Here is a 21,670-nt window from a genome sequence, read left to right as displayed (position 1 = left end):
CTAAATTATTTTAGAAAGTCTGAGAGGCATCTTGTGAATTTCATTTAGTTCCTTTTAGACTACCAGCATAGCTTTTGAACAAAATACAGTTCCTCATGTTGTGGTGACCCCAACCAGAAAATTATTTTGTCGACTTCGTAACTGTAATTTTGCTGCAGTTAAGAATAATAATGTATCTGTGTTTTCTGATGGTCTTAGATAATGCCTATTAAAGGGACATTTAACACCCTCCCACAAGAGGGTGCAACCACCAGCTCCAGATGGTTTGAAAGTGTGGTGTCCACTAAACCGTGGTGTCCAGATAACTTGACACTTTGAAACCAGCTGTACCCCAAGAACAAAACTAACAACAACATTAATTGGCAAGAGAGAGTTATATAGTCCAATGCAATCGACTTTCCTATTCTTTCATTTATTAGAAGTATTTATAGCATAACTAATAGGAAGATTATACCAACTGCTTCCAAAATGTTGTAGTAAAGTGATAAGTCACTACAGCACTTTTCCGTTTTTCTCCCAAGAAACTGGCCAAAAGGCTCAATATAAAGAGCCTGTTCTGTTTCTCCAGGACACATACCAAAAGTTGTCCACAAGGAGCAGATGTCAAGCATCCTGTGACAGCACGTCTTCCCCTCATGTCTTTCCATGCAGGTGCCCTACTCGGAATTAGGTGGCAAAACCCTGGTGATGGCTGTGTATGACTTTGATCGCTTCTCCAAGCACGACATCATCGGAGAGTTCAAAGTTCCTATGAACACCGTGGATTTTGGCCATGTGACCGAGGAGTGGCGCGATCTCCAGAGCGCTGAGAAAGAAGAGGTAGGGCATTCATTAGCATTTCTAACACAAGCTGTGTTCATTCACCTGTTGCGGTTCAAATACTAAGCCATAGAGAGATGATCTTCCTGAAGGGTGGCATGGGCCTTTAAAAACTGACAGCTGCCAAAACAGAGTCAGAGGGATTGTATGACCCTGCTAAAATATATTCAGGACTTCTGAGTGGAATTTAAAAGAAAATAGAGAGATAACACACACTGGGAATATAAACAACCCCGTCCTTTAGAAGACAGTGAGCAATCATCTCGTATTGTCTGCGTGTATTTTAGAACTATCACAGTGAAGTAAGCGGGTGCGTTTCCCTTGATTATGTCTGCATATCGAGGTTCATTGTTTCTGATGCAGACATCAAAGCATAATGGGTAAAAAGAAAAAAAAGAAAACCATTACACACAAAAGCTGATATTAAGTCCATTTTTTAAGTGAGTCACATCTTCATGGTACTGCACACATTGTTTTTCTCCTAGATTTAATAGCCTAGTATTTTTCTGTCATTTAAAAAGAGTTCAATATCCATAGTGCATTTACACTCCATAGTAACCAATTCTGTTGGATTGTGCTGTGCCTGCCGGGCATGGGCGTTTGTGTGAATGTCTCAGCAGGCTAATATTAGACAAACAAACAGCCCTTAGCATCGCTCAGTTCTAAACAAACTCCATTCACAGCTCCTCTTTAGGATACGGGCAACAATTTTCCAGATCTCTATGTGTAGTTACTCTGGGGCCACATAGATCTCAGCCTAGTTCATTACCATGAGAATCCTTTCGGCCACCTACACCTACAAATCAGACTCCTAATAGAATATGAAAACTTTTACCACAGCATGTTGAGATTTATACTTTAATATTATTATTTCATTCTATAAAAGGAAGCAAAATGATTTGTTAATCTCTGCTTTGTAAAAATAATCAAACATCACATTCTTCAACATTGAGATAAGAGTTTGTCCTACTGTGAAAAGGCACCAATAGAAGAAGAATCTTGAAAAATAACAAATTTTTAACTTTTAAGATTTTATATGTAACTCTTTCTTATGAGTGAGCTAATACCAATGTCATTTCAAGCACACATAAGAGGAGAAAGACAATTATTCAGCAATACTATTTTTATGCAACAAAGTATCAAGATGTCCCATGAGTTTTTATATTTTATTTGAATGTAACACATATTTACTAACTGGTAGTTATTAATTCACTCGCTTTCGGTTGGCTATGACCCACTTATATCTGACAAGGCGAGGCTTTGTCTCCTGGGCTCTTGGCTCTCACTGCTTACCTGTTACCAAGTTCATGGTGTAGGAGTCTACAATCACACCAAGTGGCTCTCTGAGAGGTGTTTTTGCCTGTGTTTAGGTAAACCGCCTGGTAGTTTGTATTCTTTCAAAGATTCCTTGAGTAAATGTAGAGCTTTACGACTTACCACTAAACTAGTAGGTTGGATCTAAGTAGACAACGACTTTCCTTCTCTCTCTTGATGTTCCCATCTTCCTTTGACTGTTTTCTTCTCCCGTAACTTCTTTAATACATCTGTCACCCAAATTGTGGAAAACAACTCATTCTGAAAATAGTAATTGCTGGATTCCTGGAATTATGCTCCCATGCTTTTTAGGGAAAATAACAGGTGTGTGTAACAGTCTCCAGCCGCCTCCTCTTCCGCCTCCAACCCACCCTTGACATCACTAGCTGCACTGGATTCTGGGAAAGACTTGCCTTAAAATCACAATTATTCATCATTTCAATTCTAGCTAATCTATTTATTAGCCCTGGCTACTTAAGCCCCTTCAAACTGTTTTATTCTAAAGAGTGGCCTAATGTTATAAATAGGATAGACTGCAGAACTCCTCACATAGTGTCTGGGCAGGCAGTGACTTTTCAGTAGAGGAGTGACTGGTTGCCCCTTTTCTTCTCACAGCTGGTCTTCATTTCCCTCTTCTCATCTTTCCTCCATCTACATCAACTCAACCTATCCTCTCACAACACTGCGCTGCCCTCAAGCCACTGGACATTTTTAATACTAAGCAATAAGCCATTCAATTTAAACACCTGGAGCACATTCCTCTTCGGTCTTCATTCTGGAAGAGTAACTGTGGTCCAGGGAGAAGTTATGTCCTCTATTGTGAAGTAATAAACTTGCTAAAACATGTTACAGCACATACCTCAGCATGACTATCAGCAGCGAGACACTTTCTCCTAGTAGAGGAAATAAGACCCAATTACCTTTCCTAGCTCAAGACTTTGTTCTCTGTGTTATGTGCGGTGCTGTTTATTAAGTGCACAAAGTGATAATTGCATGGTAAGCTGATAATACCAAATAAGCTGGTATGTTGGATGAACATTAGTTCTCATGACTTCAGTGAACCATTTTCCCATGTGAGCCATTGCATCCTCAGTCTTCATTTCACCTCTCAATGTTACAGATCATTTTAATGTCAAAAGACTTAAAATGTAACCATGGCAAGCTGTTCAGTCAGACTTGGACAGAAGGCAAGTTGAGTCCCACTGAGCTCCACGCCGGCAACAGTGATAGAACAAGGGAAGAGTGGACGACCTAAAGCCGTAAGATAATGAAGCAGTACCACCATAAGCAAACGTTTGGCATGCCATGGGCAACCAGCTTCTGTCACAGCCTGACACGCCACACAGGTTCAGCTAGGAGACTTAAGCAGTTCAAGCTCTGACTCAAGACTCTGTTAGATTCCACTCCTCCTGAGTTTCCCATCTAGTTCAGTGCTCCTCACATTCACACAGTCAACGCCACTCACTGTTCCCCTTCACTGCCGCGTTTTCTTCACCTTGTGTAATATGTCTGACTATTTCCTTTTCCACCTCTGCATTTCTCAACAGATGACAATAGGATTTGACCCTGGACACAGTAGAGCCTTTCTCTCAAGAGGGGGCTCCATGTAAAACTGTTAATTCTATCCAATTTTCCTCTGTGTGTAGCCTCCAAACCTTGCCATATAAACAACATATACAGTTCTCTTCCATTTGTGTAAGGCTTCTGATAGGAATGGCGTCAGGCTGTCTGTGTTGAAATTCTCATGATTTCTTTTCTGTTTGGTCATTCAAAGTATAGTTTTTCATATCACCCAAGGTCATATCTGGAACTAACCATCATACTTCCAGAATAATCTACTCATTTAACATTTCCCCTCACCACTCCAAATGCTACCAACAGCTATGATTGTCCATTTGTTTTTATAAATTTAGCTTAGAATTTGTCTCATCCCTGCATCTAGTGTCAGGGTCATCAATGCATTGTCATCCTTACGTTTTCTTTCTTATTTCTCTTCTCATTTCTAAAATGGCGTAAGGAGTGCACAGCAGTGGAACACACATGGACTTTTTTTTTTTCTTTGTTTACGCATTTGCCCTGGTAGACTGCAAGCTCTCAGGCCTGAAGCTGCTTTCTCTCCAGTAGAAAATAAGTCTATCACCTCTTTTTGTGTGAATTTGTTAAGAGTGCTTTTTAAATGAGGTTCTGTAATCCAGTGCAAATGGGAAAAAAATTGATTGCTGAATTAAAACAAGTTGGGACATAATTTAATTAGTACTCAGGCAGAAGGGAAGAGAAACTACTTTCGGTCTTTAATGGGAAATCAATTTTGCAAGAAAATTTCACATTTTTAAGCCTAATTAGAAAAACATTTACTTCACAGAAAAGCATTTTGAGAATACATTTTCAATCAAATGGCAGATTTTTGGCTTCCAGTGGTCAATTACTTGGTACTTCTCTGAAAAGAGTTAAAGTTATTTCTTATAGCATCTTTATGGTCAAAGATCATCAAACAATTGATGTTTTCTAAGTACATGTAGAAGTTTGGAGGCAATTCAAGCTGTCAGAGACATTCCCCCAACACATACCAACAAACAAGTGTGCAGACTGCAAACAGTTCTAGTGATATGTGAACAGTAACCTTGCCTGTCACTCACAGACCGTCACATTTAAGAAATGCCCTGAAAACATTCACTTACATCCACAGTCTTTCAAGAAGCCACAGATAATGTGCTTCCAGACAGAAACAATCTTACTCTTTCCCAGTGAAAAAAGTTGGGGGGATGGGGCAGGGCAGATACATGGGAAGATCATTGCTGATACTTTTGGTTGACGATGTACAAACAACAATTTCCTTGTGCTGTTTTTGTAATGTCTCGCTCACTGTACTTTCCTTCCCATGAACCTCACCTTCATCTTGTTTCTGTGACTCACATAGAGCCATATAGGTTAGCTTTAACTAGGTTTTAACAGTAAAGATTAGATTAAACAACGATAAAGTGTCTGCTCGAAAGATGAAAATGAAAACCAGAGATATATAAGAATATGTTCCAAGGAGGATTCAAATTATATGACCCAAATCCAAATATATTATGTCTAGAAAATTTGCTGTTAAACAAATATATGGTACAATAGATACCACTTAACAGTACTGAACCATTTTTAGTATATTAGACCATGATACACTGGAGGATTTTCAGGATCATGAGGAAGCTCCAGGGAAGAGCTTGGGCGTCTACTTAAACCTGAAGAGGTGAGAGAGCTGAGTCACTTCCCAATGCCTTTTGTTGCCTCGCTGTGGATCTGAGTTCAGTTCCCAGGACCTACATGGTAGAAGGAAAGAGCCAAGTTCTTTTTTTGTTTGTTTTGTGTTTTGTTTTTTTGTTTTGTTTTGTTTTGTTTTAGAAACAGGGTTTCACTAGTCCTTGCTGTCCTGGAACTATGGATATAGATCAGGCAGGCATCATACTCATGGAGATCTGTCTGCATCTGCTTCTCAAGGGCTAGGATTAAAGGTGTGAGCTACCACACCCAATCCCCCCCTAGACAACCAACTCTGAAGCTTTTCTCATCTCCACATCCACACTGTGAAATACGCACCTAGGAAATACGCACCTAGGAATTCCGTGTATGCCCACACACAAACACAGTAAATGTAACAAAGTCTTTAACTGGGTAAATTTTGAATTAAACAGAGAGAAACCAAGAGCAATTCCTAAGTAAAAGAGGTCAGCAAGGGCAGGTCCAATTAAGAGTGAAAACTCGAATTGGTATCTTGAGGAGTAAGGTTGGAGTAAGTAACTTAATGACATTCTGTCCCTTAAATGTTGAACTTACAAAATTAGACTAAAAAGGGTAAGCTCTCAGAGCTTAGACTAGATGTCAAACATGAAGCCACTCAACCCCACCCCAAACACACACACACACACACACACACACACACACACACACACACACACACACTATAATGAACATTCTCCTTCTTATCTCTCATCTTATATAGTCCCTGAGCCACCCCATGGATTACTCTTTGTCTTGTCATTTATCCTGGGCCACACAGAAAGTGAACAGCGTGGTAATGATTTAGACCCAGGACAGTTGGGCTCCAGAACCCACTTGTCCTTAGCTCTGTAGCATCACCACTATGCTGACTGACCTCAAGAGAGTGCAAGGGATTTTCTGTGCCTGCTTTTTCTGCAAAATATACAATAAACTAAAGCATATAGTTATGTAATAAGTTTTTTCCTTTACAAACCTGTATCATCAGCCATATTAACAATAAAGGGTGACTGTCCAGCTCTCCCAGTGACCGTGACTGCAGCAAAGCCCTACACACTTTGGGGTTACAGTCGCCATCTCTTAAGATCTTTCCCTATGTACAGGACGTTATTCTGCCCCTCCTGCCCAGCTGTGGCTTCTCTTTGTCTTTCTAGTCCATCAACTTGGCCCTAAACCTTGTAGAGTCCAACAGTGATAATGAGTTGGTGAGGGAGCTAGGCAAAAGAAAGAGGTTTAGCTACTGTGGGAAACAACCAGGTGGGTGTCTTTTTGAAGCACGCATTCTGATTTTGACAAAAATGTTCTGAACATTAGCCGTGCTCTGTGGTCTCTCAAAAGGCTTATTGTGGGACAAATCCTCACTGAATTTCATGAATTTCTCATAAATTTTGATACATGTTGTACCAAGGAAATCAAAAATTTTTTTAAAAATAGAAATGAGTGTAGGTGTTAGGGGTTTTTTTTTCTTTTTTCTTTTTATCCAAAGAATAAAAAGTGAGAATTTGTTAGTTGAACTTCAAGTAAAATTGAGCAGAGTGGTGGGAAGGACAGGTTGGCAGAGCCTGAGTAATGGGAGCTAATGCAGGAACAAGCCAAAATGGAAAGAAGATGAAGAGGAAAACGGGATAAACTAGTACTTTTTTTTTTTTTTGAGTGGGAAGCAAGGCAAGAGAATGTCTTGTTCTATCTTGCCCATATTTGAATCTCTCAAAATGTAAACTTTTCTGATGAGCTCGTCATATGTTTTGGCACCATCTTTTTTTATTTATCCTGTTTGCGACTCTTCAAATTAAATGTTTTTACCTTCTGTCTTCCTCCTACCTACCTTTGGGCAGGCCAAATGTTTGTATTGTGAAATCTTTAATCTGTTACAATCTGTTACTCCACAACTACAGGAAATGTCAGCAGTTGTACTAGTTGTGCTCCAGAGAGAGGAGGAAGACTCGTTGAGCAGTCAAGCCTTATGTAATTAGAGAGAGGAGAACAGAGGCACATCCCTGCCTGTGAATGGAGCTTTAAAATACTGCTAAGTAATTTTGTACTTTTGTCTGTTCAAGGTAAAATTGCTTTGCCCCTTTTATAGGGCAAGGATTGTGTTAATTCCTAGGAATATGATAAATGAAATAGTCCTACTCCACCTAGGCAGTCATTAATCAACAGTGAGGCAGAACCACAGGGTAGATTAAAGCTCTAGACTCAATTACATGAATCCAACTATGATTCCACTTCTTCGCAGGGAGTATTCGCCCTTATTATTTAAGTTAATATTACTAATATCTGTGGGGAAAGTTGCATTCTTTAAGAGTTACATAAAGCTCTTCCAATAATACTTGGTACCAGTTAAAAAATAAATATTAGTTATTTGGCATGTTGCAAATACCCATCAGAGCCCGCATTTTCTTGCCAACTGAAAAAGCATAACCGACCACTGGACTCACATGTTTCCTTTGGGAAGACAGAGAGACCAGCCTAGGAGCTCAAGAGATATTGCAGATGTCCTTAGGAGAGGAAAATGTGCCTAGATGTCATGAGCAGGGGTCTTGGGGTATATGAATATTTTCACAAAGGCCAGCTCTGGGGACGGCTCAGCAGGTGCGGATGGAAGATGGCTCATACACAGTGCTGCCAACATTTCAGGCTTCCCTAAACTAAGAAGTTTTGTTTTGTTTTGACCCAGGTAGTAACAATTGCTGAGGATGATGCAGAGAAATTAAGAACTTTGTCTGTTGCCAATAGAAAGGATGTAATACTTTAGAGAACAATCCTACAAGTCCTCAAAAGATATAAGTAGAGCTACAGTATGGCCTAGATACTACCACATATACACCTGAGTAAATGAGGAAATGTGTGCATACACTATCATACCAGAGTATTCATAACAGCCTTTTGACACCAGACCAAAGCAGAAACAACCTAAATGTTCATCAGCTGGTGAGCTGATAAAAAGGGGATCTACCTCACAATGGAATATTCTTCAGCCATGAGGAGATATGTAGTACTGAAAGACATGATAACACTGATGAACTGCAAGAGGGCAAAAGGATACGTATGGTATCCTGGTAGGTGGGAAACAGGAAGAGCCTGGTGTGAAAATAGATAATGGCAGGTAATGACCATGGGTTTCTTGCTGGAGTTATGAAAATATCCTAAAATGAGTAATCATAGTGATATAATCCTCTGGATATATTGAACTATGAAGATTAAGTTTATTATTAAATTATACAGATTTGTGAATTATATATTAACATAGCTATTAAAATCCTCAGTACTCCAAGCACGAAGCATGCAGCAGTTCATCTGGAACTTCATTTGAGAACTTGGGCTGCAGATGTCCCTTTACTGTCTTAAAAGTTTGGACATGCTCTTCAAATGTTCTCGTTGCTCAAGACTAGGGCACTTAGGGTCTCCAAGACCATGTTCCTGGCTCCCAGAACTCTTAGCACTAAGACAGAACTAAGATTTTCCTTTTATAGAATACAAACTCAGATCTACATCACGTGCCCAGCTAGTAAGAGCTCAGGGCTCGGATACAGTCATCTCCACAAGCCCAATTTCCTTTAGGTAAGACTTGCAGAGGTGCAATCTCCTAACATGAAAGCATTATTCTAAATATCAGAACTAGTCCATCTTGCTGCCCAGCTTCATGTGGTAGCTTATTGGAGATCTCCAGTTGGTCTTTTCTGGACTTCTTCATGGCATCAAGAATTTGTAAATGGCAAGCACTATATACTCTAAAGGAAAACCTCCATGTATTAGTTTGAGAAAGGGACATAATATCAAAGTGGTTTCTACATACTTATCCTTAAACCTTAGTGCAGCTCTCACCCCTCATGGGAGAAGCTTCTTACAGAAGTGGCCAAAGACATAAGTAGCCTAAATATAGAAAGGAAGAGACTGTCAAGGGTTCACTCCCAAATGGGACATGTATATCACCTGTCCCTGCAAGTCTTAGGAACATTGTGAAGTGGATGGGGGTAGGGCAGATAGTAAGAGAGAGTTAGGAGAAGATTCCAGTGAAATATTGTCTTCTGGACATGATGGAACCATTGCACTCATGAACATACAGTGACAGCTGCCCACACTGGATCAAGACAGTCAACACCCTAGCATGGATGGAAAAGGCTCACAAGGACCCAAGCCTAGCGTAGATCTACTGATACATTGATGGTTGCTGGAGAGAGGGTTGGTTTCCTTCATGGAACTGTCTTCTGCTCAGTTGACCATTCCCAAGTAATGACTGTACACCTATGTACATACTGGCAGCATAGACTAGGTGAGTTATAAAGGATAAAGAGGATACAGAGTTGGGATGGAGACAAAATAGGAGTGAGGCTTCTAAGAGAGAACTTAAATGGGGTAGAGTACTGTAAAGATATGATAAATGTGTGTATATGTACATATCACATATATCATACTTTTTTAAAACATGAGATGACTGAGTTACAGGCAACTATTTATGAGCTTATTACAAAATCTGTTGCATAGGATCCACTCATATTTCCTGTCTTTTTTCCTTACCTCCCAGTCAATGCCCACCCCATCCCCATCCTCCACAGTACCCATCTATCCTGGACCACACATGCAGCTCTTCACAGCCTTGTCATCTGACATGCAGAGGTACACAATTCTACAACATACAGAGATGCCTCACTTACCTGCATTTTTGTCTCTACGCATAGAATGATCTGCACATCTTAGTATGTCGCTCTCAGGCATGTAAGTGTGCTACCCATCAAATGAATACACAACTCCAATTCCAAGCCACTCAAATCTAAATCTTATTTCTTCATTGAAAAGTGCAAAATAGGGGCTGGGGATTTAGCTCAGTGGTAGAGCGCTTACCTAGGAAGCGCAAGGCCCTGGGTTCGGTCCCCAGCTCCGAAAAAAAGAACCAAAAAAAAAAAGTGCAAAATAGATTATGTACACATGTTATTTTTCCAACACAGGGGCGTCAATAAAAAAAATAGGCTATGAAACTGCTCTTTGTTTCTTATGGATAAAAACAACCCATAACTTCCGGAAACACCTAGAGGTCCACTGGATATTTTTGCTCTCACCATGGAGCCAGTGGCAGTCCCTATATAATTTACCATCCCTGGTCACTCTTTCCAGATTGCAGTTAGCCAAAGATGAAGTTACCAATGAACTTTTCCATATACTGATGAGAACTCTTAGCCAACAGCTTCCTCAAACACAGGTTCTGGCCCTTATTGTCTTCTTGACAGTACTATAATATCTCCCGCCCCCTTCCTTCTCTTCCTCTTCTTTCTCTCTCCCCTCCCTCTTCTCCCTCCTTGCCCTCTCCTCTTACTCTCTGTTTAAATGCCTTCCAAACATAAATGACATACTCTGTAAACTGGCGGGGGACAGAATAACCAGGTATTCCCTGGGACATCTTGCTTTGGGGCTTTCAGGTCCCTCACACACAGTTCAGTCTTGGGCAGTAGGGAAGCAAGCTCAGCAAACCCAACCTAGCAAATGCTTCCTAAAATGCATCTTAAAATGCTTCCTGGATCATTGCTGCTGGGAGAGAGAGATTTCGGTCCTCACCCTATGATCAGACCCAGCCGTCAGCATCCTCCTGAAAGCAGTGTGTGCATCCAATTCACCTTTCATAGGGAGTACAGAGAATATCTGGGAACAAATCTGGGAGGGGGCTCAACTACTATATAGAGATAATGTTTGTTGGTGAATGGAAGGCCTCATCTACAATTCTAGTCAGAAAAGAAAATTCAAACCTTCCTCTGGCCAAGGTTTCTCACATGTTAGGCTGAGTACAGTATAGACTATGGGCAACGCTGCTGGTCACCAAGTTAACCAAGAGTCCTTTAGTTTGATCTGATATACTTATATAAATGAATCAATAGTCTCAAAGTGTTTGATGGAATTTCTACTTTCTGCTATGTTTAAAAATAGGATGTGGGAGTGTGTTTTAGTTTAACACTGAGCCAATACAGTGTTAAAAACACTTGCTTAATTATATCTCAGGGCCAAAATAAAAATAGAGATTAGAATATTAAAGCTGAGGAAGAGTTTGGACTTTTATGTTTTTATTTCAACCTATTTTAGATCACCAATGTCACAAAGAAGGAGTATAAAAACCAGACTTTGAAAGGACTGCTGCCTTTATCAGGGTCTCTATTGCTGTGATGAAACACCATGACCAAAAAGCAAGTTGGGAAGGAAAGAATTTCTTGGGCTTACACTTCCAGATCTATAGTCAATCACTGGAGGAAGTCAGGACAAGAATCCAAGCAGGGCTAGAACCTGGAGGCAGGAGCTGATGCAGAGGCCATGGAAGGGTGCTGCTTACTGGCTTGCTCAGTCTGATTTTTTATAGAACTCAGGACCACCAGCCCAGAGATGGCACCACCCACAATGGGCTGGGTCCTTCCCCATTGATCACTAATTGAGAAAATGCCTTGCAGCTAGATTGCATGGAGGCATTTCATCAACTGAGGCTTCTTCCTCTGATGTCTCTGGTTTATGTCAAGTTGACACAAAATCAGCCTGTGTAACCTGCCTTGTGTAATATGGTCAGCCATGTTTCACTTACAGCCTATGTAGGGAGGCACACAGTTCTTTTTAAGATCACTGATGTTCCAAGCAGTACCTTACTAATGCCTTGTACACATTGAAAATGATGAAGACAATGAAAACTACATGTCTCGGTAGGATTGCCTGATCCTAATTTTACATACTAAGGCCATTGGGTTTCCTTTTGCTAAACAGTGCCTCTACTGCTCTGTTATCTGAAAAGTCTGGCACAGTGCTTAATATGGCTTTAACAGGACCTTACTGTCACCTCTGTAGCATGTCATAAGAATGACACTGTGCAAGTGTTGTGTTCTGTCATCTACTCTTGATGCTACTACTATGGCATAGGCATGACAATTATGCCTACCTTAATGACCAAGAAGCTGAAAGGCAAAGATAAATTGCATGTGGAGAAGTAGACGCTAGTGGGAGGGCTGCAGTCAGACTGTACTGGAAGGCACTAGTTAGTGCGTTATGTAAATTAGCTTCTAGTTGTGAAAGAAGTCACAGGACCAGTGCCCAGTCAGTGTTTCAGTTTCTCCACACATACACAGTCTGCGCATAGTCAATTGTTTTTTTTTTTTTTCCTCACTTCCATTCGTCCAACTCCAAGGTCACTACCATGAGGGGCATAAGGGGAGCCACAGTAGCCTGTCTCTGCAGCATTCCACATCACAGGACTCTTGACTTCTTGAAACTCTCTTCTAAGTCACCCTTTCTCAACAGATAAATGTGGCAGATCCCACAAAGGTTAGGATCTGCACACCCACTATTCCCCATCCCTGCAGTCTACCATCAGCATGTCCCTGGAAAGACAGCTGGCTGCATCTCTTTTTCACAACCCTTTACACCATATATGATGGCCTGCACGCTGAACATCCTGCCTGCTTAGCATACTTCAAGAGCCAAAGGCTAATGTCACATTTCCTAAATACAGTTTTAAAGGATATACCTGAACATGGGAGAAACTCCTTTTAAAACTATTTTTTTATTCAAGGAAAATTAAGGTTTTCCTATTTTTTTTTTTCTTCTCAGCGCAGGGTATTACTGTGTAGCCCTTGCTGACCTGGAACTCACTGTATAGACCAGGCTAGACTTGAACCTACAGAAATCTACCTCTGGCTCTGCCTCCCAACTGTTGGGATTAAAGCTGTCTTAATCACTGTTCTATTTCTGTGAAGAGACATCATGACCAAAGCAACTCTTATAAAGACAGCATTTTTAACTGGGGGCTTGCTCAAAGTCTCTGAGATTTAGTCCATTATCATCAAGGCAAGAACCATGGTGGCATACATGGCACTGGAGCACTAACTGAGGTATACCCTGATCCTCAGGCAGAGAGAGAGGGGGCATGGGCCTGGCATGGGCTTTTGAAACTTCGAAGCCCATCCCCACTGACACACTTGTCTAACAAGGCCACACACACCTACTCCATCCAACAAGCCGCTCTTCCTCATCCCTCTAATCCTTTCAAACAGTCCCACTCACTCCCTGGTGACTAAGCTTTCAAATACATGAGCCTACGGGGAACACTCTTATTTTAAGGAGCACAAAAGGCATACACATTGTGCCTGGCTTTAAAACATGTTTTTTGTACACTTTATTTTGATCATATTCTTTCCCTTAGCCCAAAACTCTTCCCACCTCCCTACACGCTCAACATCCTTTCAAAAAAATATAATAAAAATAAAATAAAACAAATGAAAATTAAAACAAACCAGTAATACAAAAAATACAAAACTGAAACAACCCCCCCCAAAAAAAGGCCATTTTGTGTTGGCCATTTTCTCCTGAGTGTGGGGCCTGCCCAGGAGTGTGGTTAACATACCCAGTATTGCTCAACTGGAAAAAGGCCTATTTCCCTCTCCAAGCAAGTATAAATTGTAAATTGTGTCTTTGTTATGGGTAGCACTTTGCATTCATTCCCCTCCTCAGCACTGGGGTTTTCTCTGGTTTGCACCCTTGCAGGTCTTCTATGTATGTTGCTGCATTCTCTATGAGGTAGGCTGTGTGTGTATATCGGCCTTGTTGTATCTGAAACTAAATATTTGCCATGCTTGGAGTTTTGAGCCTTTGCTTTGCAGTGCAATAAAAGCTACCTATTAACATTATCCAGCAGAGTTAAGATATTGAGCTTTGCAGACTTGTTCTATATTTGTGATTATAAAAATAGTAATTTCTACGGATCAATAAAGCTGCCAGAAATGAGTAGCTCCAGTAGAAAGGACGGCAATTAGAAACATGGCACTGACCACTCTCTTAGATTTCTGTTTTAAAACCTACTTTTTATGAAAGGCCCAAGGAATGTCAGGATGGTAGATAGAAAAACCCTGCACTACACATCTTCCAAAGCTATGTAACAGTCAAATGTGTACCACCAGTCCCCCAGTTCGTCCTTTCTTCAAACAAAAACCAGCCCATGTTTTGAAGAGTATATTGTAACACTCCTAGCTTAGAAATCCTCATTGATTTGAGATTTCATCTGAATCTCTCAACACTTCTTGCCAGGTCTGAATTTTAGCAATAATGAAGTATTTTAATGAAGTGGCATTCATTAAAGAAAGATTAGTCATCATTTCTAGTTCTAACTTTCCAGCCTTATATTAGCTGTTGTTACCAGTTACCTCTAACAGCAGGCATTCTCCCAGGTGACTTGTAAAGACCTTTGTCCTGACACCCCAACATACCCCCATGCCCTGCTTCTATTAGCTAGCTGTGTCTCCTCTTCAACACTTTAATTGTCATTGTGCTTGTTGATCAATTCCTTTTGTCAGGAACACGATAAATACACTTAGCTTAAATCGGAAATAATTAAACCCATCACCTTGATGAACCCTCACAGTGCTATAGATATTTAATTTATAAGGGAGGAAACTGAGACTCACGGGAGCTAATAGACTTGTCTGAAGTCATGCAACCTACAAAGAATGGTAAGAAACATAGGCGTTTGCTTTATTCCAGAGTCTGCATTCACTATTATTTATTTTATCTAAAAAAAAAAATCTTTGTATCAAGAACTCCATTAAACCCCTAATTTCAGTTGTTCAGGAATAATTTAAAGAAAGTATAAAAGCACTGGTTATTGGCTTTTGGAAGGCATTAGGCTTTTAAATATGGTAACGGGTCTGGGGGCATGACTCAGTCAGTAAAGTGCCTACTGTGCACATGAAGACTTGCATTCCAATCCCTAGTACTATACAAAAAGCCATGCATGGAGGTGCATGTCTGTAGCTGCAGCACTGAGAGGATGGAAATAGGCAGATTCCTGGACCTCACTGGCTAGCCAGCCTATCTGACTTAATCAGCCAGCTTCTCAAAAACTAAGGTGAAGAGCCACTGAGGGAGATACCCAATGTTGACCTCTAACCTCTACACACACACACACACACACACACACACACACACACACACCATGTAAACACACAATATGGTAGCCTTGTTAGGGTCCAACAATCACTGAAGGAAGACCCCATACTCAAATAGTATGAAGGCACAGAGCCTTTATTCTGCAGAAACTATCAGCATGCAGGGGACAACCATTCATCAAAATTGCAGTGACTCAAGGGGCACAGGGTGAGGGGAATTTTTCAGAAGGGTTGGGTGACCTCTAATATGATTGGTAGGAGCAAAGCAGTGACACTAGAACAGTTCTGATTGGCTACTATTTAGTTTCATTATATTGAGACCTTGAAGGATTTCAGAGACCTGCTCAGCTCTGGCCCCGTTACTCCTCCGGCTAGGTGTCCAGGAGACTCTTTCAGCTCTGGAGCTATCTTCCCTAGCTTGGGGTCATTATTGGCTAAAGATCCATTGTCAGTGGCTTTCTCTGAAGCACTCAGTTTGCTTCCTGAGGAGTTGAAAATTTTTATTCCCGAGTTTTTTTGGACCTTTCAGCCTTTCTCTTTTAACAATTGAGGGAGCATTCCTGAGGAAGTAATCAGGCTCAGAAGTTACCTATTCAACTAACACAGGTGCTGTTTAAATCCTATATCTTTATCATTCTTATCATGTAATGTGGTGGAAGAAAGTGATACTTGTTTTCCAAGTGACTTCTGTCCCTATAAAACACACCAATCAAGGAAGAAATACGAATGGGACATAGCTGAGTTTTCACAAGACTTATTTAGGTTAGACTACTCTTTGGGGGCTTCTGGTTTGAGTCTGCAGTCAGTGTTTATCAGTATGTGTTCTACAAATCACCAGGGAATACATTCATGGAAAAACCCAGTCCCTGGCTTCTCTCAGATCCTCTTATTCAACTCATAATGAATTCAATGCCCTAGGCTAGAACTTAAGTAACTGGAAGCAGAAACAAGTTCGCCATGTGTAATCTCCACTGGCAAATAATGCCTAAGAAGCTGTGTGATGTCCTCTGAGAAGAGCCTAGAGCCACTTGCCCAGTCAGCCATCAGTTAGAGTGCTAGGGTGAAAGAAGGAGGTGGAGGTCGAGAGCAGACCACAGAGAGCTGGCAACCGATTCTCTCAGTTCCCTGAGGGGTGACCTGCTGCCTCACAACTCCGCACATGCATCTGTGCCTTGTTCCCTAAGAAATGCTTCAGCATGCCTTGTTTCCAGAGAAAGATTACATGCTCTTGCCTTCAGCACTGAGAACAGAAATGGTTCTGAAATGCAAGTTCTGATATCACTAAACAGAGATTCCGTACACAGTAAACTAAAATCCCCAAGGATCTCAATTTAAGATAGAAGCTACTTAAACACATTCCGAGCCTGCGAAATTGGGGGCTCATCTGAACCCAAATAGAAACTGTTGCTGACATTATCTTCTGTGTGTCTGCCTCAGCCTTCCCGTTTAAAACTCAGACTTCAAAAACAAGAAAAACAAAACTCAGATTAAAGCCTATATTTGTTTGGACTCTTGCATGTCCCAAATATTCAACCTTCCTGCATCTGTGTTTATGAGCAAATTAGAGGCAATGTGAATGAGCTAAGGTCTCTCTTTTGCATCATCTTAGAACATCTACCAATGAACTTGGTAAGACTGCCTCACCCTTGCCCATGTTACTGCGTGCTAGAAGCCATGTAGACCTGGGGTCTGAGTCAAACTCTCCTTTTCAGCCTTGGAGTTTCTAGACTGATTCAGACTCTTAAAATAGACAAACCAGAACTCAAGAAATGAGAGAACTCAATGGTGACTGAATTAATTAGGGACTCAGCTATCCACTTAGGTTGAAAAGGAATGACTTTCCAAAGACCCCTTAGTCCAAGGAGAGAGAAAGTGTGGCAAAAACCAATTAAAACTGAGAAGACCTTTCTGGAAGTGTTAAATGTGAAAGCAGACATCCAAGAGAACTCCTACCTCTTTGGAAGATTTTTTAAAATAAGAATTAGGGCACAGATTTACAGACCTGGTTCTGCTTCAAGGTAAGGGAACAGACATGGTTATCTCCTGTGGGATGATTCATCAAAAAGGTGTTTAAAAAGCAAAGCCATTGGAGGAAAGGAACTCTCATCAATCTATAGCACAGCTTTTGTGTACTGTCTCCCTTTCCTGCCTCCTAATCTCCCCCTGCGTTTCCAGAAGGCCTGTCACGTACTCTTCCCAATTACTCTGACAAACAATGATAACAGGAGTTAAGGGTTTGGTTTCTTTTAAAGTAATCCATTTCTGACAGTGAAAAATGGAGGAGAGGGATTCCTGAGGCTGTGCACTGCGATGATAGATTTAGGGAGTGAGTTGAGCCAAGCAGGTTTCGTAGACCGGCGTCTGCCTACCTTCCTTGGGCAGGTGCCCACAGGCAGCCCTCAGTGGACAGTGAGGTGACTATAATAAAGACAAAAGTCACATCATGTTGACTTTCATACCAGGTAGGAAATGTCAAAAATATTGTCCAAATGTTGCAAGTTTAAAATAATTCTTTAAAACTCTATTTTAATAAGATTATTAGCGCGCGTGCGCGCGCGCACACACACACACACACACACACACACACACACACACACACCAGTCCAGAATATAATGTTTCACACTATAATAAACTCTGGTAAACAAAACCTAGCAAAACTGGACCTCTGCTGCCATAGCTACATCACTATAGGTCCTCGTGTTCTTGTACCAACTTAGAATTACCCAAAATAAAGTGGGCTCCCTGCTCAACATTAGCAAAGTGCTTTCAGAGTAAGGTATATTAGGTATATTAAGCAGGCATTAGATATAATTATATGGAAAAATCCATTAGTATGTTAAGTCGAAAGGCAAATAAAAAATTACATTTATAAAGACAGATATAATTGCACTATAGTGGAGTTTTAGAAGCATTTGTATATAGTTATGTAAAATAATTTGGGAGTCTATGAAATAAGAATAAATATCATTGGGTGCTAAGGTTATCTTCTTCAGGGTCCCAGCTTTAACATGCACATAGGATATGCACACAAACATAGAGACTCATAAGAAAGAACATAACAAATCATTATCTCTTCTAAGGTTGACCCAGAATATTTCATTTCAGAGGAGATTTGTTTTAGGGACCCTTGCTGTGAGTCCTCAGAAAGGGGGTGTCACCCACACTGTCCCTCCTTCTCACTTTCTAAGAGCCCTGTGAGCAGCACACACATTAGCTAGGTATCCATTTTAAATGACTGGGCAAAGAAAATTTTGGTGGTAGCTTTTCCATACTCAACAATGAAATCTGTCAAAATGAAGAGCTATAATCTGTTAGTATAGTGGAAAATATATTGCTTAAGGATGTCAACAGCTTTGATAAATACCATATACTCACACTAGTCAAAAATGCTTTCTCGGAGTTTCTTATTCTAAGAACTCTCACTTATAGTGCTAGCTGGGTTGTAAGAAGTCACCAAATGACGGCTGTCTTTTCCTGGCCACCACAGAAAACTACAATGGCTGGCATATTCGCCATGTTAGAGTGACCTTTAGATGTTTCCTCACCCTGCAGAGAGCATGGAAGTTGGGTCTCTGCTCAACTATCCATTCATTTCTCCAAGACTCTTGACCTGCTCCTGACAGCCAAGGAGATTTGCTTCCATAGCCAAGTCCATCAGAAGCTCAAGAAACATGACTTCCCAGTACTTGCAATGTACTTTCTAAACCACAGCATCCCAATGTGACAAGTATACCTTCCTGCGTAGGAAAGAGCTGTCTCGAGGCTAAAAGGAAGCATATACTCTCCGTCTCGGTGAATATGGAACAGGAGACCATTGGTCACTGAACAAAGAAAATACCGTTTCACACTTAATTTCATACAAAAATACCTAGAACGTGCTTTTTAGCCTCCCATGCCTTTTAAATGTCAATGTCAGTTTCTCTTTACAAATGTCGGGTTTGGAGAATTTACGAAATGTTATAAAGTCATTTCTAGAGCTAGGAAGAGGGCCTGATTGGTAACGTAGATGCTGCACAAGCGTGAGGACCTAGGTTCCAGTCCTGGCTCCCAGGTTAAAAGAATCAGGCATGGTGGAATACATGTACGATTTCATCCCTGGGGTTGGGGGGAAGTATCTTGTTGGCTGGCCAGCCAGCTAGCCTGGCCAGGGAGCAGCATATCCCAGAACAAACAAGGATCAATGCTGCTGAGAAACTATACCCAAGGTTAACCTTTGACATCCATATGCACGCACACACACATACACACACACACACACACACACACAGAGAGAGAGAGAGAGAGAGAGAGAGATCATTTCTATGAAACCTGCAATTTACAGAAGTCAGAAAAAGAATAAATAGTCCAGTTCATGTAAGGCTCACATTTCCTAATTACTTTTCCTTTATATAAATTGAGTATGGCTACAGAAAGAGTTCATAGAAAGAAAGAGAGAGAGAGAGACAGAGACAGAGACAGAGAGATAGACAGAGACAGAAACAGACAGAGAGAGAGGTATCTTGAGTCAGACTAGGTCAAACTGCCCAAAATGCTCTCTACAAACTTAATGGCATCTGATGTCTTTGCTGTGCATTAATTCACTCACGAATAAGACGGAAAATGCAAAACCTCTCCACAGGCTATTAGCAAGGTACAGTGAGATCCACTACAGACAACACTAGCCAGCATGCCCTGGATCCTGAGCCCCCTTTCTCTTCTTACTTCTACACCCTGAGAAAATTATATGATGCACATGAACTCATAAAGTGTGGGCTTACACTCCCTCCACAAGTTCAAATACAACGACATCTCTATGGCTGCAGGAAAAACTAAAGCTGAGAGCATTGCACCACAAAATGCGTTTTAAAGGGTAAGCCCACAAAATAGAACAGATTTTCCTGCCTTCCATAAAGGATGGCTCGTTTTAATATTATCAAAGTAAAACTCAGCGAGTTTTACTTCTTATAGTTTCTAGAGATCCAGTCAGGCTTTCCACCAAAATCTTTTTCTCTCAGTTTGGAGCTGGGCTATGTTCTCTGGGAGGTTTGTCACAAGCTATAGTTAATAAATTTTCCATGGTGTCAAGAGTAATAATATTAACATGCTGTTGTGAGTTAAATTAATTTTGTGTTGTGCACTGGCTTACATAAATGTGAATGACATTTGGAAATATGATCAGGCAGGAGCTGGAAGAAGCCAAATGGCGAGGCAGAATGAGATGTGGTCATCAGAGCAGAGACATCAACTGCAGTGTTCATGAGCACAGGGGAGAGGCGCAATGGACTACAACAGCAAACCTAAGAGGGCTTGTAGATTATTTGCCCTTTAAAAAAAATCCCAGTTTTGTTCTGAGAGAAACAAGAGATATTTGATATCCTGACTCAATGTTTGAAAATGAAAGACTGTTGTCTTGATGCTCTCTATTTTTAGTGTTTTTCAATGCACAGATTTTTTTTTTATTTCCTTTTTGCTCTGTTTGTAAAGGGGAACTGACTGGCAATAGCTTTCTTGATATTGTCAGTTTTAGTTTTATCTTAACAGTAGAAAGGACAGTGGCAGGGGGTGTGTGCACACAGGCACATTTTTGTGGAGGTCAGAAGACAACTTGCTGAAGCTGGTTCTCTCCTTCTATTACATGGATTCTAGGGGTCAGACTTAAGTCATCAGGCTAGAGGCCAGCACCTCTACCAACTGAACCATCTCTCCAGGGCCTTGCGCTTGCTAGGCAAGCGCTCTACCACTGAGCTAAATCCCCAGCCCCCAGAAATGGTTCTTAAGCTGAGAACCGGAAGTCACATTTTATGTTAATTTCAGGTATATTAGATTACACACACACACACACACACACACACACACACACACACACACACACTCCCAGATACATTTAGATACATTTGTTGTCTGTAAGGAGTTACATTTATTTGTTGATACATTTATCGACTTGGGCAAGGTGGCTCACACATAATAACTATACTCAGAAGACTGAAGCAGAAAGATCAAAAGTTTACAGCTAGCCTGGGATACTAAACAAGAACATATCACAAAAAAAGAAAAGGGTTGGGGTAGAGCTGAGTGGTAGAGTATTTGCCTATCGTGCGTAAAACCTTCATTTCAAAGTCCAGCATAAAGGAAAAAAAGATGTTGAATTTGACATGCCCAAGAATATGTGTTCTGTTCCCAATCTTGGGAAAAATGTATTGATCACAGAAAGAAAATATTTTAGGCTGACTGAAGGACCACAAAAACAAAACAGCTATGTATTTTCTCATTTTCCTTGTTAGTTCTAAAAGTTTGCCTATTTTAGCTGGGAATTAAATTATAACACAAAGGGAAACAGGGACTCCCTATGAGGTGGTCCCTACAGACAAGGAATAGACAATAGTTTTAGGAAGTTTTG

General features: G+C 40.8%; 1 protein-coding gene across 4 annotated transcripts in view; it reads left to right on the top strand.

Annotated features, from left to right (window-relative positions):
* Positions 1-21,670, top strand: part of Syt1 (synaptotagmin 1) — a 547,682-nt gene that overhangs the window by 412,091 nt on the left and 113,921 nt on the right. For all 4 annotated transcript variants that reach the window (XM_087555884.1, XM_087555882.1, XM_087555883.1 and 1 more), the window contains 1 exon segment: positions 652-819. In XM_087555884.1, the coding sequence (XP_087412010.1) occupies positions 652-819 (168 nt within the window).

The sequence above is a fragment of the Rattus norvegicus genome, chromosome 7 (assembly GCF_021556685.1).
Source record: "Rattus norvegicus strain SHRSP/BbbUtx chromosome 7, alternate assembly SHRSP_T2T, whole genome shotgun sequence".
NCBI classification, from domain to species: Eukaryota; Metazoa; Chordata; class Mammalia; order Rodentia; family Muridae; genus Rattus; species Rattus norvegicus.
The sequence above is the reverse complement of the archived record's forward strand: the minus strand, read 5'-3'. Positions and strand labels throughout refer to the sequence as shown.